The sequence below is a fragment of the Eucyclogobius newberryi genome, unplaced genomic scaffold (genome assembly GCF_026437365.1).
Source record: "Eucyclogobius newberryi isolate DKJ021-1_F unplaced genomic scaffold, fEucNew1.0.hap1 SCAF_16, whole genome shotgun sequence".
Lineage (NCBI taxonomy): Eukaryota > Metazoa > Chordata > Actinopteri > Gobiiformes > Gobiidae > Eucyclogobius > Eucyclogobius newberryi.
In genome coordinates, this window is record NW_027315790.1 from 20,939,987 (window position 1) to 20,954,815 (window position 14,829).

Below are 14,829 nucleotides of genomic sequence, written 5' to 3' on the forward strand. Positions count from 1 at the left end.
ACCGACCAATTCATAACACAAATTAGCTCTCTATGATGTTAAATGACTGCCTGTATTTGTAACTAACATCTACTCATTGGAAACATGAACAAAGTCTCAATTGTAAACAAAGACTTTAAGTCTCTAAAAGATAGTTTTTAAGTCAATTTGTCGAAACTTGGCGCTGCTGTTGCTTCGCTTCTCCTCGCACACGGCGCTGATGGGATGGATGTTAACAGTACTTACATATGCATATAGGGATGTTTCCAGACCACTGGTTGTTGTCCTGGCAGGAAATGGTCTTCTCTCCTATTAACTCGAACCCAAACTGGCACTCGAACCTCAGGATGCCTCCGTTTGAGAAGCTGTCCCCCTCTCGTATCCCGTACAAAGGCGTGCCAGGATCCCCGCAGCTCTCTTTGTCGATTTCTGTGAAGAGAAAGGTTCATAAGTAGACATTAACCTGAGTGTCATCCTCATTGATCAGGACAAATGACACTCCGTAATATCCATCTTGACCTAGCCTAATAAGGTTACCGAGCGGGTCGATTTGTTTCACGTACAAAAACATGCCCTTACATTTATGCTGGAGGAAAACCTTGTAACATTTTTATTTTTTTTAATGTTTCCTTAGATCAAATGGTAACACTTTGTACACTACCCTTTTGATTAAGAATGTTTCAGGCTTAGCTTAGTAACTACTTCATTAATAATACCATAGCTAACTTCTAACCCTGAATTATTCTTAATAAACTATCTGTTCCTTATGAATAAAGTCTTTGTTCTTGGTTAAATATGGGCTTACAATGTGGAAATACCAAATAGTACTGACCAGAGATTCAAGGTCTGGATTATAAAAGTTTTTCACCAGATTGTAAAAGAAATCAAATGAACAGTTATTTTGTAAGAATCCTTTGGCTTGGAAAAACAGAACTTTTATAGGATTTATTATAACAAAGAAATTAAACAAAGCAATGACCATTATAACCCTCTGACTGAAATCTTTATACAGGCTTATACATCAGAACTTTCAAGGGGAATAATATCTAAATTATATCAATGCATTGCTAATCTGGACAGCTACTCTACTAAATATATTAAAAACAAATGGGGAAAAGGAAGATCTTGCTTTGACAGATGAAGAGTGGGAAGATGAGTGTACATTCCAGTGCAGGACCACAAAATGACATGTCTGGAGGGAATTTTGCTTGAAAAATGTGTCACATTTTTTTTTGATAACACGATGCTACAAGTGCTCATTATTCACAAGAAAAGGCTAACTGCAGGAGAAACTGTGGCACCCAGGAGGCAAACCATTTCCATGTGTTTTGGAACTGCACGGTTGTTAAAAAATTAAAACTGAAATTAATAATGCACTGCAGACTGTTTTTGACATTGCCATCCTACTCAATTTCAGAACTATGTATTTGGGCCTAAGTACCTCAAGAAATTACCATGTAGCAAGCTATGATCAAAATAAATGCTCTACTCGGGTAACAAAAACATGTATACAACATTTGAAGGTATATAACTGCCACATCCAACATTTCAACCACCGAACAAGCTAATTAACATGCTGATTGTAGTCTATAGTGCTCATTAGCTTAGCATCAGCCATTAGGCACACACTTACACACACATACTTTATTAAAGCTATGACCATACCCTTATATTCATTATTTTAGCTTTTTTTTGCGAAAGAGCAACATAAACAAGAAACAATTGTGAAGTGGAAGGGAAATTATGCCAAATTACCAGTAAAAAAAAATAAAATAAATAAAAACTAAACTGAAAAATTGTGCAAGTAGCCTCTTTCCCTGAGTGAAGCCTATTTCTGTCAGAAGTGGCTTGGTGATTGCTGAAAAATTTAATGTTGACCGGATGATTCAACCGACTCCGTCTGTGTGTCATCTAATCTCAGTATAAATGCAGCTGTTCTGTGAAGGCCACAGATGTTTGTAAGGGAATTCTGAGGAGCAAACACCGTGAAGTCCAAAGAACACAGCAGACAGGTCAGGGATAACGTTGCGGGGAAGTTTAAAGCAGGATTAAGTTGTAAAAAAGATTTCCCCAGATTTGAAGATCTCACAGAGCACTGTTCTATCCATCATCCGGAAATGGAAAGCCTACGGCGCAACGACAAACCTACCAAGACATGGCAGTCCACCAAAACAGGAGACCAAGAGTTTGAGTTGTTTTCAAAAGAGACTTGGAGCTGTAATTGCAGCGAAAGGCGGTTCCACAATGTACCATACTTTTCAGACTTTAAGGCGCTCCTTTTTTCCCTGTGGTCATTACAACGGTGCGCTTAACGGCCACAAGGGGGCCATCTAGCAGGAAGCGTGAGTGTTTGACACACTGTAGAAGAAGACGTCAGTGGGACATGTTTTTTTCTATATTTTAAGCTTGATGGCTGTGTTTTCCTATTTTTGCTGGTGCTATGTCGGCAAAGCAAGTTCCTAACAAATAAATAAAGTTAAAGACCTAATCTCACATAATGTACTCTTATCAATGAATACATTCATCAAATACAATTGCATCATTATGCATTAAAAATGACATCTTCCTAGTTATCTCGCAAACTGCTGGGCTACGCTAAATCCATTGATGAGATTTATTTTCTTGAAGACGGAAAGTACTTTGCTGTGTCAGGCAGAATCTTCGCCTTTAGCAGAATGTAGCACCCTTTCCAAAATGCGCTATTAGAAAACTCTTTGATATTCAATTTCATAATGTTTGGTTTTCTAAGGATGGACCAGCGATGTGAAATTTCTGTGTTCAGAACCCGAGCCTCTATTCCCTGGTCTGCCCCCTTCACTCTCCTGCCCTCCTTTTCCCATTTCCAGAATTATTTACAGGAGTAGCCCGTGGCGCAAAGTCCAAGTCTATGTTTTGTGCTGTTACCGTACGTGGGAATGCATTTTTTGGTTTGCTCAGGCCTTGTGCTTGTGATGTATTGCATTAATTTCCATCATGACATCGCCTCTACGAGACGCCGCTTCGACCAATCACAAACGTCCCGACACACAAAGCTGGCACACGTACCGCCATCCACAGAGCCATGGAGGAGAATGGAGAACAAATTGCTTTGGCGAGGCACAGTTTGAACGTTCCCGCACAATACCTTCACAGCGTTCAAGTGCTTTCACAGCAGGGGACACATCAACAGCTTCTTATACATTTAAAACTGATTTGAATCAAGATTAATGCTTTATCATGCCAGCTGACTTTTTCTTTTGACTTAAAAGGTCAGTAAAAAGCTGCAACTTATTAGTGGAGCATATGTTGTAGAGACAAGCCTCTTTGGAGATGTTATTGCTTTGCCTGGAATGTCTCACACTATGACATTAAATACAAGACGATCATCTCGTTAACAACTTCCTGCCTTTTTTACAGATCGGACTTGTTACTTGTCCAGCGTGTCTCCTTATTATACCAGTTTAATGCCAAACTGTGGAACATTCCATGCTGACGCTCACGTTACGCAGAGCATCTTTACGTCTGATATACAAGTACATAAGCAACAGAAACAGCCAACTGTCACAAAACAAGTGCAGCGATTCATTTAGATGCAACCTCATCATTCAAGCAATCATTTTCTTGAATAGAATGTAATCTTGCTATGCACAGAACCGATTCATTCAGTTCTTTAAAAGCAGTGCACAATTTTAGAGATGATCCATTTTGCGTTATTTAAGCAGTTACAAATTGTACTACTATTACTATAGCCTGCATTTTCAGCTACTACAATACAACGCAAAAGCTTAACAGAAGTATATCATGTATTATAAACTTGGATATGAGACAAATCTTCCCCTTGCACTTCTCCTTGTAAAGGTTGTCACAAGTTACTCATTTTGGTGAAGTTTTCCTCTTTGAGTAAAGTCATTTTTATGTGACAGTGATTTTAGCGGAACCATTTTTTTTGTTTTAGTTTGTGTGTGTGTGTTTGTTTCCTCTTCTTTTTCTCAAATTGTGTTCTCGAAAATGTGAACTTTTCCTCCGACAGTTAATTCAGCACATGCAATTACTGCCAAGTGTGTTTTCAAAGGGCAAATATTTGTACATGTATATTCAGTCTTACGACGTTATGCACTTCCGACATTTTCAGACTATGAATGATTGACAAATGCATTTTAATCAGATCAACCGTTCCCCATGATTGACCGTGAAACAACAGAATCTGAACACAGTATGTTTATAGTGACACAGATGGAGTCTTGAGGATGGGGTCTGGGAGTGGCTGAAATTGACTTGTTTTCACACTAGAGACATCGATGCTGTTGGTCCGTTGAATAAAAATGATCTGATTTATTACAATCACAGCACTGACATTTCTTTCTGGCTCCCCGTTCCCAAACCAGAACACTGTGGAGCAAACTGTCAATTTTTCTGTCCTCATTAAGCGAAACAATCCCTGCCTTGTCTTGTTTCACACATTTGGCTTTTTTTTTTTTTTTTGTGTTTCTCAAATGTTCTCAATTTTGCTGAAAATTGGACAGTTAATGGCTGTTCCCTTTGATCTCGGCAGTATAAACTATCTTTTGACATCCAATCAATTTCAGATTCAAATTGTTCTTATTTCTTTTTTTTTGCTTTGATATTTTACTCTGTTTGTTGCATATCTTAATCATTCCACTTTTATTTTCCATGGAAAGGTCAGTGAGAAACATGGTGGTACCACTAAATTAAAACATTTTATGGATTAAGCCCAAAATGTAAATGTATTTATGTATTTATTTATGTTTTTTTTATTAATTTAAAACAACTATGTGGCAACAGTAATTTGCAGGATTCATCACAAGACTTCCATATTTTCCTCATTCCCTTTGTTACATTTAGACCTTCTAAAACCCAGAGCAACAGCCCTAATGTTTAGATGGAGCTTTAAGTAATAGTTACTGAACCATACAAAAGGAATTAAACTAATAACCACTCTTAAAGAAAGTTAAACAAGCCCTTCCCTTTCTAATGATCTCTCAACCATCTGGAGCTGCTTTACAATTACTCCATGACAAACGGGTTCCAAAATAGGGCCTTATTGTTAAGCACAGCCCCGCTCCAGCCCATTGAGTCCTCTTTAAAAGCTGTTAACATTCTAAGAGAGGTGGCTACTGATTAAACGGCCACACAGACGAGTAGTTAGCATCTGTATTTTTGGCATAAAATCAGGTTTTTGTTATTGTGGGTCTCTCCATAGATTGCGTTTGGGTATTAAAAACATACAATTGACTTTTTGCTCAAAAATGGCATTGGAAAAGGCAAAATCTCCAGTCACAATAGAAATGTATCATCAATTTACACAATTTTGCTATAATTATTTGCTATATAGAAATATGATATTGGGCAAAGGCTCTATGGATACAGTAGGGATCGGATGAGACACATTTTCCACAAGGCCCCAAACTAATATGTAAATATCAACTTCTTGATCGTAAATAGAAAAACCTTGGGCGGCTCCTATGGTTCCTCTGAGATGCTCCACCTTAGACAAAAAAAGATGAATGGATGTCTGTGCTTTCTGAGTTATTAGAGTATTTATACAGTACACAGATCAAGTTGCAGGAGAGGAACCTGTAGTAATTCTACACTATAAGGGGGACTAAGGGGCACATTTTACTCTGATTTGGCCGATGCAGAAGCACCATTAGCAACAAGCACCATTAGCAACACATTGCAGACGCGTGCACTGTGTCCATTATTCATGAGAGGAAAATGAAATGCTGTTTACACTCATGTGATAAAGTAACCTCTGTCCTTGGACTCGCATGCACACACACACACGCACACGCACACGCACACACACACACGCACGCACACACACACACACAAACGCACACACACACACGCACGCACACACACACACACACACACACACGCACGCACGCACACACACAAACGCACACACACGCACGCACACACACACACACACACACACGCACGCACACACACACACACACACCTGTTCACATATATACACTGTGGCCCACCACCTCTCTTCTTCTCCTACTGCTACTGCTGAGGTTATAGACTGTAAAATTGCTGCACATTTTTGGTCACGTGGAGGATGAATATTTCATGAATTCGTATTTCATGGTCTTTGAATGAGATGCTGTTTATTGTGGTGTGATTAAGGCAGTGCTGCTCAGTACCTGGACTGCACTCTTGGATTACGACAGTCCCGCCGGTCCAACAGGAGCCAGCACAATTCCCACATTCACAGAGGACATTTACACTAATACTAAGAGTTGGCGTGATTGCTTTGTGCCGCAGACCATAATGACAATGAAAAAAATATCTGAAGCGGTACACTATGCATGCTTTCTGTTTGAGCGTACACCACCTGCTTCTCTCTGGAGGTGTTTCGAGTTGTTTAGAATGTTGCACAGAAAGGCATTAAACTCTTCTATCTCCATGGAGACAAGCATGGCGAGACTTGTGGAGAGTCTTACTATCCGCAAATTATAAGATTGGATTTTTTAAGATATTTTTGAGCATTAAAAACGCCCATAATGAAACAAATGGTAAATGTAATGACATAATGACAATAGCAAATATAGAACCGTACTCTCTCTCCCTCTCCCTATATATATATATATATATATATATATATATATATATATATATATATAGGCACAGACACATCTAAGGGTCAACTTTGCTATTAAAGTTCCCCTTGACATATTTCTATCTTATAAAATTGATTACATCTGTAAAAGAGCAGACTGATATAAAATATTGAATGTAAAATGTGACATTATGACTTGGATGGAGCATAATATGTTTTATTGTTTTACTGTCAAGATCACAGGGATGAAAATACTTTAATTAACATTAACGCAAAAAGAACATACAGTAAATATTACAGATACAAAATATACTATGCTATTATTCAGTATATTGAGCTAAAATAAAAACAAAACTCTTAAAAGTCTTTCTTCAAAATGTTGATGTATAAAATAGCACAATGTATTTTAAGAAAATGAAAATTGTTTCGGTACAAAATGAAAAAAATCCATCTCACACTTTTTTGACAGGTTGAAACAGTGCGCAGTACCCAGCGCTTGATGTTTTTGCACTTTGCCTGCTCCTCCTTCTGCCTTTGCCACTCAAGATAAAAGCATAATGAAAAATAAAGTATTTAATAATAACACAAAGTTATGACTCACCGTCAGAAAATATAAATACAAAGTCAAACTCACTGTAACTAACTTCTTCACCACTTTTTCAGTTAAGCTTTATTAAAAAGGGATTCATTGTGATTCAATTCATTCAATTTTCATTCAATTCAATAAGCCTTCGATTTAATATTACCATTATTGTGGCTTTTTAAATGACTTCAGGACAATGTAACCTTGGAATAATAGAGAATAAAACTCACTCATGTACACAAAACCATCTGCCAGCACAGTGCACAAATGCTGCTGGGGCACTGAAGAGTAAAGAATTCTGAAGATGAAAAAACATAAAATTAAAACATTCTATGACTGTAATTTATCAATTGAAATGATCAGAATGAGTTTGGTGAAGAAACACGGAGGAGTGCCCCATATTTGGAGTGAGTCGTTTGAGCTTTGGAGATATGATGGACCTTTAATTGCGACTCCATGTGCTGACTGAACAATCATAAAATGGACAAGACGAGATAATATTAACAAACGGAAAGGCCATAAAAAATCTGACCTAAGGCCAGGATGGCACAGATATGGTAAAGTAAGCCACATGCAGTCACATTTTAATATAAATTCAAAATAGGACTTGATAATACACTGCGCTGTTATAAAATGCTTATTGGGAATTTTCCCTCCATTTTACGTCAATGTTCACGTTTCTGTATAAATAGATATAGACTTTGTTTTGACCTTTTGTCAGTTATGGTGACATTTCACAAAGCACATGGCAACACAACATCTCATTACATCTCACTTATCTGTGTAGCAGTGTGTACTAGAAAGCAGGGAAGATATTACAAAAAGTAACAAATTGAAAGTCCACACATTTCACCAAAACAATGTTGTCTATTTTTCACCAGTTGACAAATTGGTGAAGTTTTTTTGAATACATTCTTGTTTGTTCATGTGCAGCAGATATGACAATAACCTCGTTAGAGTTAAACTGCGCCGAGCGTCAACTGGAGTCTAAGTGTCCAGCTGCAGTTACACTTCTTTTGTTAAATGCTTGTTTTAACAGTCAGAAAATTGGGATGTTTTTTGTTAAGTATTCCGTCACTTCTTTGTCATTTTGTTTTATTATCTGTTTTTTGTTCTTTCCTTTACAAACTGCCACTTTGCTGATGTAAAACAATGATCAACACAATATCCTATCAAACTAAGTAATAACTAGAAGGAGAAACAGCACGAGAACCTGTCATATACACGTCAAATTTCACATAGTAAGAGCCATTTGGAAGTCTCAGCTTATTCATTTTTGACTGGCAGCTCCTCTGACTGAAGCTTCCTTATTAGTGCAGTGACCCATGCTCTGCCATATGCTTCCCTCACCCGGCTCATGACTGGCATCTCTCAAGACACTTGTCCATCTGACCGTCAACATGCAATGTACAGATGTCCTACCTGCCAGTTTCCAGCTTCAAACACTTTTTTTGTTGGAAGGTTAGCGAGGCCAAGCCAGCATCTGTGTCTTTTTCACTTGCTACGATCCGAATGCTAACGAACTGGAACAGACGGTTTACTCCGTGTGCAGCGCTGAATTCTGCATCAATCCAATTGGCAGCTGCCGCATTTAAATTATAGAAGGTAATGGCATGACTCAAAATATTGCACGGGGGCAGCTCGGAAATCGCTGGAGAAAATCGAGTTGGAGATGTTACACAGTGTGGTAAAGCAGCGATAACTAACCATCAAAACGCTCTTTCAAAATGTAAAGGCGAAAGCAATACTGTAAGCTGTGAGGAAAAGCACTGCCACACAAGACTTATCTCCACTCTGCGGATGTAAAGTGTGTCAAATTGTTCTGAAAATGTCATTAGAATGTTCAAAATTCCTGAATGGAGGCAACTGGAGGCAAAATGAAGCAGACCATTACACATTTGTATTATTAACTGACGCTTTTAAGTCTTTTTAGCTAAAATAACTGACAATTTTGAATTTCAAGTGTAGAAATGTTTGTTGATGTTTCCATTAAAAGAGATTAATGGAGACAATAAAGATATTTTCTAAAAACTATTGTGACCTAAAATTTCGAAAACATATTTTCTTCTATTTTGTTAATTAAAAAAAAAAAAAGAACGTTGGATATGTGTCATAATCTCAAATTAACTAAACAAATAAAGCAAAAGACATGTGTGAATGTCTATTAACCAACCAGGCTCTGAATTAAAGAGATCTGAGAAGTTTCAACGTGATGCCAGTATAATCCCAGTTTCTTCATTGAGATCACATTATGTTCTATTTCACTTTTGTCTCCATTCCAGAATTTCAAATGGTTTTGTTTACACATTTTTAAAGGTACTATACAGTTTATATTTGTGTGGTCATGAAGGCCAACGAGCTTTTCCAAGTTTGCATCATCTTGATAGGAAAACTCAAATAACTTGCAAAAAACCCAAAACTTGCTCAAATAAATCAAGTTTTTATGTCTACAATTCAGTGGTGTGCACTTGCACACACATCAATAGTGATTTGTTACACCATGGCTGTTGTCTAGCCTTCACCAATCTAAAAAAACCCTTTCAAAAACGACTTTGTTATAAAGAAAAAGCCTGACATGCATCCCTGCCTCCGACACATTCAATATCTCTTTCCATTGCGACGAAAATGAAAATAAATGACTGAGTCGCTGTTTTATTGTCGCCAAAGTTGGACCATAAAAAACATTAAGGTAATATTATGGTTTTGAAGTGCTTAGGTGCAGAATAACTCAAACACAATCATGCACATGTATATAGGCCGAAAAGAATCTTAAAGCTCAATAGGCGCTTTTTTATGGCCCGTGCAAAGACACATATATTCTTTGGATAACATGATTTATTCACGGCTTAGTCAGAAATTCTCTGTAATGTAAAATATATCAGTATGTGCAGTACCTTAAATCAGACATGAGTGAAAGATTGCACTGCTGACAGTAAGGATCTGCAGATATAAGCATCTATGAATAGGCAGAGGAGTGTAGTACAACATATCACTGCCCTTCAGTTTGATCCAATTTCCTTTCCACTATATTATATAAACAGGAAGTGTTTAGCCTGGAGAGGTCATATGTCTACTACTGTCATGGAAATGTATTTTTCGTGTGTCAGGCCTGCCTAGAGAATTGTGGGGGCCCGGGGGAAAAAGGCCTCACAATTCTGGGTTGTGTTGCTGCAATTCTAACATTTCAAACTCGATTTCGATACCAATTTTGATGATAAATGGGTTAGACAATAGACATCTTCTTTCTTTTTAAGGATATAGTGCTAATTTGACAGGACAGTGCAGCGTGAAATGGAAATGAGACTGAGGAATATAATGACATGCAGCAAATTGCCGAGAACCGGATATGCCTGCCAGCTTTCCACTTGAGTGTGTGGGTATGTATATATATATATGTGTGTGTGTGTGTGTGTGTTTGTGTGTGTGTGTGCGTGTGTGTGTGTGTCCATTAATCTTGCCACCGTTAAATCACATTCAACTGCATGTCTACATTGGCATGTCAAGGTAAGCTGTTTATCCCAATTGCAATTCCCTCACCAGCCAGAAGATGGAGTTCTAACAAAAGTCCTGTCATGGGAAACACCTGACGTTTGCTTTCAGTACATTATTTAAAGTTAGGTATATTTCACGGGCCAATGACAAAACAAATAATGCAAACGTAATAATGTTCTTCAAAGCTCACAGTGCATGGTTGTGCTTAATGAATGCAAATATTTAATACAAATATCCAGGCAAAACAACTTTTATAAAGATACATTTGTTTGTTCTATATGATGTACCACCAAAACTCAGTAGGGGGTGATCAACATCAAGGTTTATGACTAGGCAATGTCTATAATCTTCAGTGTCCAGTACAACACACGGGGAACTACAGTGGTGACCTTGTCTTGTAGATAAATGGAGACAAGACAGTAGAAAAGTAAAAAAGCATCGCAACAGAACTGCAAAGACTCGTCCACTCCCCATTACTTCAACAGACACCTCTTTGGAGCGAAGATGGTAGAGACACAAGAGAAGTGCATTACGGAACAACCAAGAGAAAATGCGGTGTTTTTTTTTTTTTGTTGGTTGGAGATATAGAGAGGGGTCTTATGAGGAAAAATGGCAGGGACAGATATGGAGAGGGCGGGAGAAAAGGAGAGCGATGAAGGGAGAGAAGGAGGTGACTGACTTGTGGGCAAAGGCTTCGTTGGAGCTCTGATGGAGGACCTGTCGAATCCAGCGCACACATAAATACGTACATTGTAAAGTGTATGGCTGACTTTGAAGCAAGGCTACAGCTTCTGATAATGTAGGTTTTTCAGAGCCAAGGTCAGTGGAAAAGGTTTCATAAGTGTTTACATCCTCTATTGCTATGCCCCCCCTTCCCCTAAATATTTTGCATGTTGTAACAGGCATATACATCTATCTGTACACAGTAAGCCCTATTGATGACTCCCAAATGAAATAAAAGTAATATACATTTCTAATTACAAGAGGCACAATACATTGCTTTATAAAAGTATCATGCAGCCTAACTTATATGTCTCTTGTACGCTGTCAAAAAACCTTTTTGCTGAATCTCCCTCTAAAGGCTCATTTATGCTCCATTTTAACAGCTCAGTGCATTCCAAAAGTTTCAAATGTTAAGGCTGTGTTCTGGTTAAAAGAAACTATCAGAGGGCACTCAAAGTCAATTAGAGCAGTGGTTCGCAAACTGTGGTAAAATTAAATCCGCGTTTAGAACTAGTTCTGTTTTAGACCTGGTTTAGATCTAGTGATACTTGAAAAGTCATATATTTCCTTAGGTGGTACCTGGGGTGACCAGTTTAAGAACCACTGAGTTAGAGAATTGACCAAAATGGACAAAAATGTGCAACTAGAAAAAAAAAAAGAATGGAGACGCTCAGAGCAGTTTTGAGATCTCGTTGGAAAAGAGCTAAGCAATCAAAAACAAATATGTTGTTTTGTTGTTCTAGTCACTTTTTCAAAGTTTAGCCTTTACTGTTACATCCGCACAGCTACTTTCCTAAACATCCATAAGCTCTGAGCCTCAAATGACGAACAGAAGCATCTATGGTTACTCAGATACTTCTCAAACATAAAGCATAAATTGACCTTAACTTTGAATGCCAAATGGATACAAGGAAATGAATCAACACAACAACAATAACAACAAAAACAACAACACACAGAATCAATTAAACAAAACATGTAGCAACCAGCACTCCATCAGTAAGCACTTCTAACGCATATTAAATTTCATGCGTGATATGTCGTGTGGACTGTGTTAAAAGTGCATTAGTGTCTGCACAGTTTAAATGTGTAGTGGCTAAATCCCAGAAGAGAAAAAGAACAGAATGGACACCCAATGGAGCATATACATAAGCATGGCTGCATTTAAATGGGCCTCCTCTCCATTAATTTCCCTATTGATCTCTTTAAGGAAATGGCTCGGACCCAATGAATGAGGATATATGCAACCATGGCAGAATCCCAGAGGAGACGTCCGTTATGGATTATGAGCAGCTTGACTTTAAGGCTATTTTTAACTGCGATGGTCTGATGGTCCAAATCTGCACTTAAACAAAATCACGGCTACTGAATAGTGGGGCAGAAGAAAACAAATACAGACATACTACCACTTAAATGGGAAGTAAAACTAGCACTTACAACTCTTATAACCGCAGCATCATCAAGAATGCTATCAGTAAAACTACAACAATTACTACACAAATATATTTAGCCATAATCCCCACAACAACCACTAGTACTAATGGCTTTTACCACAGTGAAGAATAATGCTGGAGCTCCCAACACGATACTTTCTTTGTTTTTCAACTTTGAATTTTCCTATAATTAAACTTTGCCCTTGATATTTTCAAATCAGTGTGAATGTTATACAGGTTTTAACTCAATGTATGGTGCAATAGGAAAGCATCGTCCATCCTAGGCTTTCTGCTTGTTGAACATTTGAATCGGATGATGAAGGTCGGCCAATGCCAAAGGGCAAAGATAGATCAGAACCAGAGTGTCATTGTTCCGGAGCTTGTAAGTCACTGCTGAACCACAGACCGTCCTGTGACCTCATTAGGACCATAAATCTGATCCTGATGGAACTCAAACGAGGCCCACAAAGTTCACTTCTGCTGCAAGCCTCACCTCCAGCTTTCACAGGCGCTAATCACATCGACATTGATCAAAAAGATGACTGCTTTAACCATCAAGATCACCAGAAAGATGAACTATATTTCAGGAAGCCATAAAGCTACTGTCAAACCGCAGCAGCTAAGAAACATGTGGAAAAAGAAGGAGTAGGCGATATTGTTTTATTCATAAATCAACTCTACTTGAAGCATTTTCAAGACAATTGTCCTACTATGGATGATAAACACCAATGCATTAAACTATTTAAACATTCTCTTGTACATAATTGATTGAGAAATACTAAGCACCAGAGACATACCTTTGTAGTTGATCTTGAATCCGATTGAGCCCACACTCTCGTCTGTTTGCAGATGGAGCCACATCTGATGGGTCAGGCTGACAATCAAGTCGGGAACGAAACTTCCCGAAAGACTGGGCCAAAAAACAAAACAAGATTAGTCATTTTCAGAACCTCTTATAACCGTTCCCTTTGTCCACCATCTGATCAAAGAGAACTATCAAGCTCAAGGACAGGTAAAATATAAAAAATAAGCAATAACCCAACAGAAAGCTACATAAAATAAGAAATAAATAAGCCGTAAATTCACATAATTTGAATGTGCCTTTTACAGTCGTTCCACCTAAAATTCACTTCCTAAATCTCATTTGATATTGGCTTCTGCTTTTAAAAAGGAATTGTCAAAACTCAAAAAATCAACTTGAATTTAAGTCCATACCGACCAACAGCGTTTACTCAATTTTAAATTTAACAAAATCTCCCTAGGATTGAAAATATTGGAGTAAATAAGAGATCAGAGGCCAAAATTACAGAATCTCAGCTTCACAAAGAGAACCAGGCATTTGTTTGGTTCAGAAACAGCTTCATCTTGAATTAGTGGTCATTTTAATCAGGCATTTTGGGGAAATCAGCCAAAATGATAAGGGGATTTTTGTTATGTCCATGGAAAAGGCTCCAATCATTGTCATTGCGAGACAAGTGTGCAATCTTCAACCAAATGTACTATGATACAAAATCCTCTGTTACTTTGGTTAGTGACAGTGAGTGCCAAATTCAATCAAAATGACCCACTTTGTAAAGGTTGTGCACATGTGATGCTTTTGGGCACCACTGAGGATTTTTAAAAGTCAAGAACAGTTAATCTTTTAAAGTGGCTCATGCATAACACTCACTGCTGTTTTTACGATCTGTCTAATTGCGAGACAGGGATTTAAAACTATGCAGGCAGCTGACAGCCTACACCATGAGCAGAATCAAAATGGACGGCATTCAAATTTACAAGTGGATAGGAGTATTTTCGACATGTTAAATGCATAATAAAACGCTGAAGTCGTAGCGCTGCAGCTGTTCCCTGCAGGTTTTACATGTCGTCCAGAGTGATGGCAGTTGTAATACTCACACTTGTAAAATGGCGGTGGGATCGCCGACTTCACCTCCATCTCCAATAGTGAGAGTGTCGTACGCGATCTCCAGGTCGAATTCTTCAAAGTTGATCTGAATTACCTGCAGTTCAAACACAAATACACAGCTGTCAGCGTGATGGATGAAAGTGCA

The 14,829-nt window shown here is 38.1% G+C and overlaps 1 protein-coding gene across 3 annotated transcripts in view; it reads right to left on the reverse strand.

The window, feature by feature from the left end:
- The window catches only part of LOC140361954 (CUB and sushi domain-containing protein 3-like), a 408,691-nt gene that overhangs the window by 96,413 nt on the left and 297,449 nt on the right, over positions 1-14,829 (reverse strand). For all 3 annotated transcript variants that reach the window (XM_072447874.1, XM_072447872.1, XM_072447871.1), the window contains exons 11-13: positions 14,675-14,778; positions 13,576-13,688; positions 226-408 (exon numbers count right to left, since the gene is read on the reverse strand). In XM_072447874.1, the coding sequence (XP_072303975.1) occupies positions 226-408; positions 13,576-13,688; positions 14,675-14,778 (400 nt within the window). The remainder of the gene's footprint in view (positions 1-225; positions 409-13,575; positions 13,689-14,674; positions 14,779-14,829) is intronic.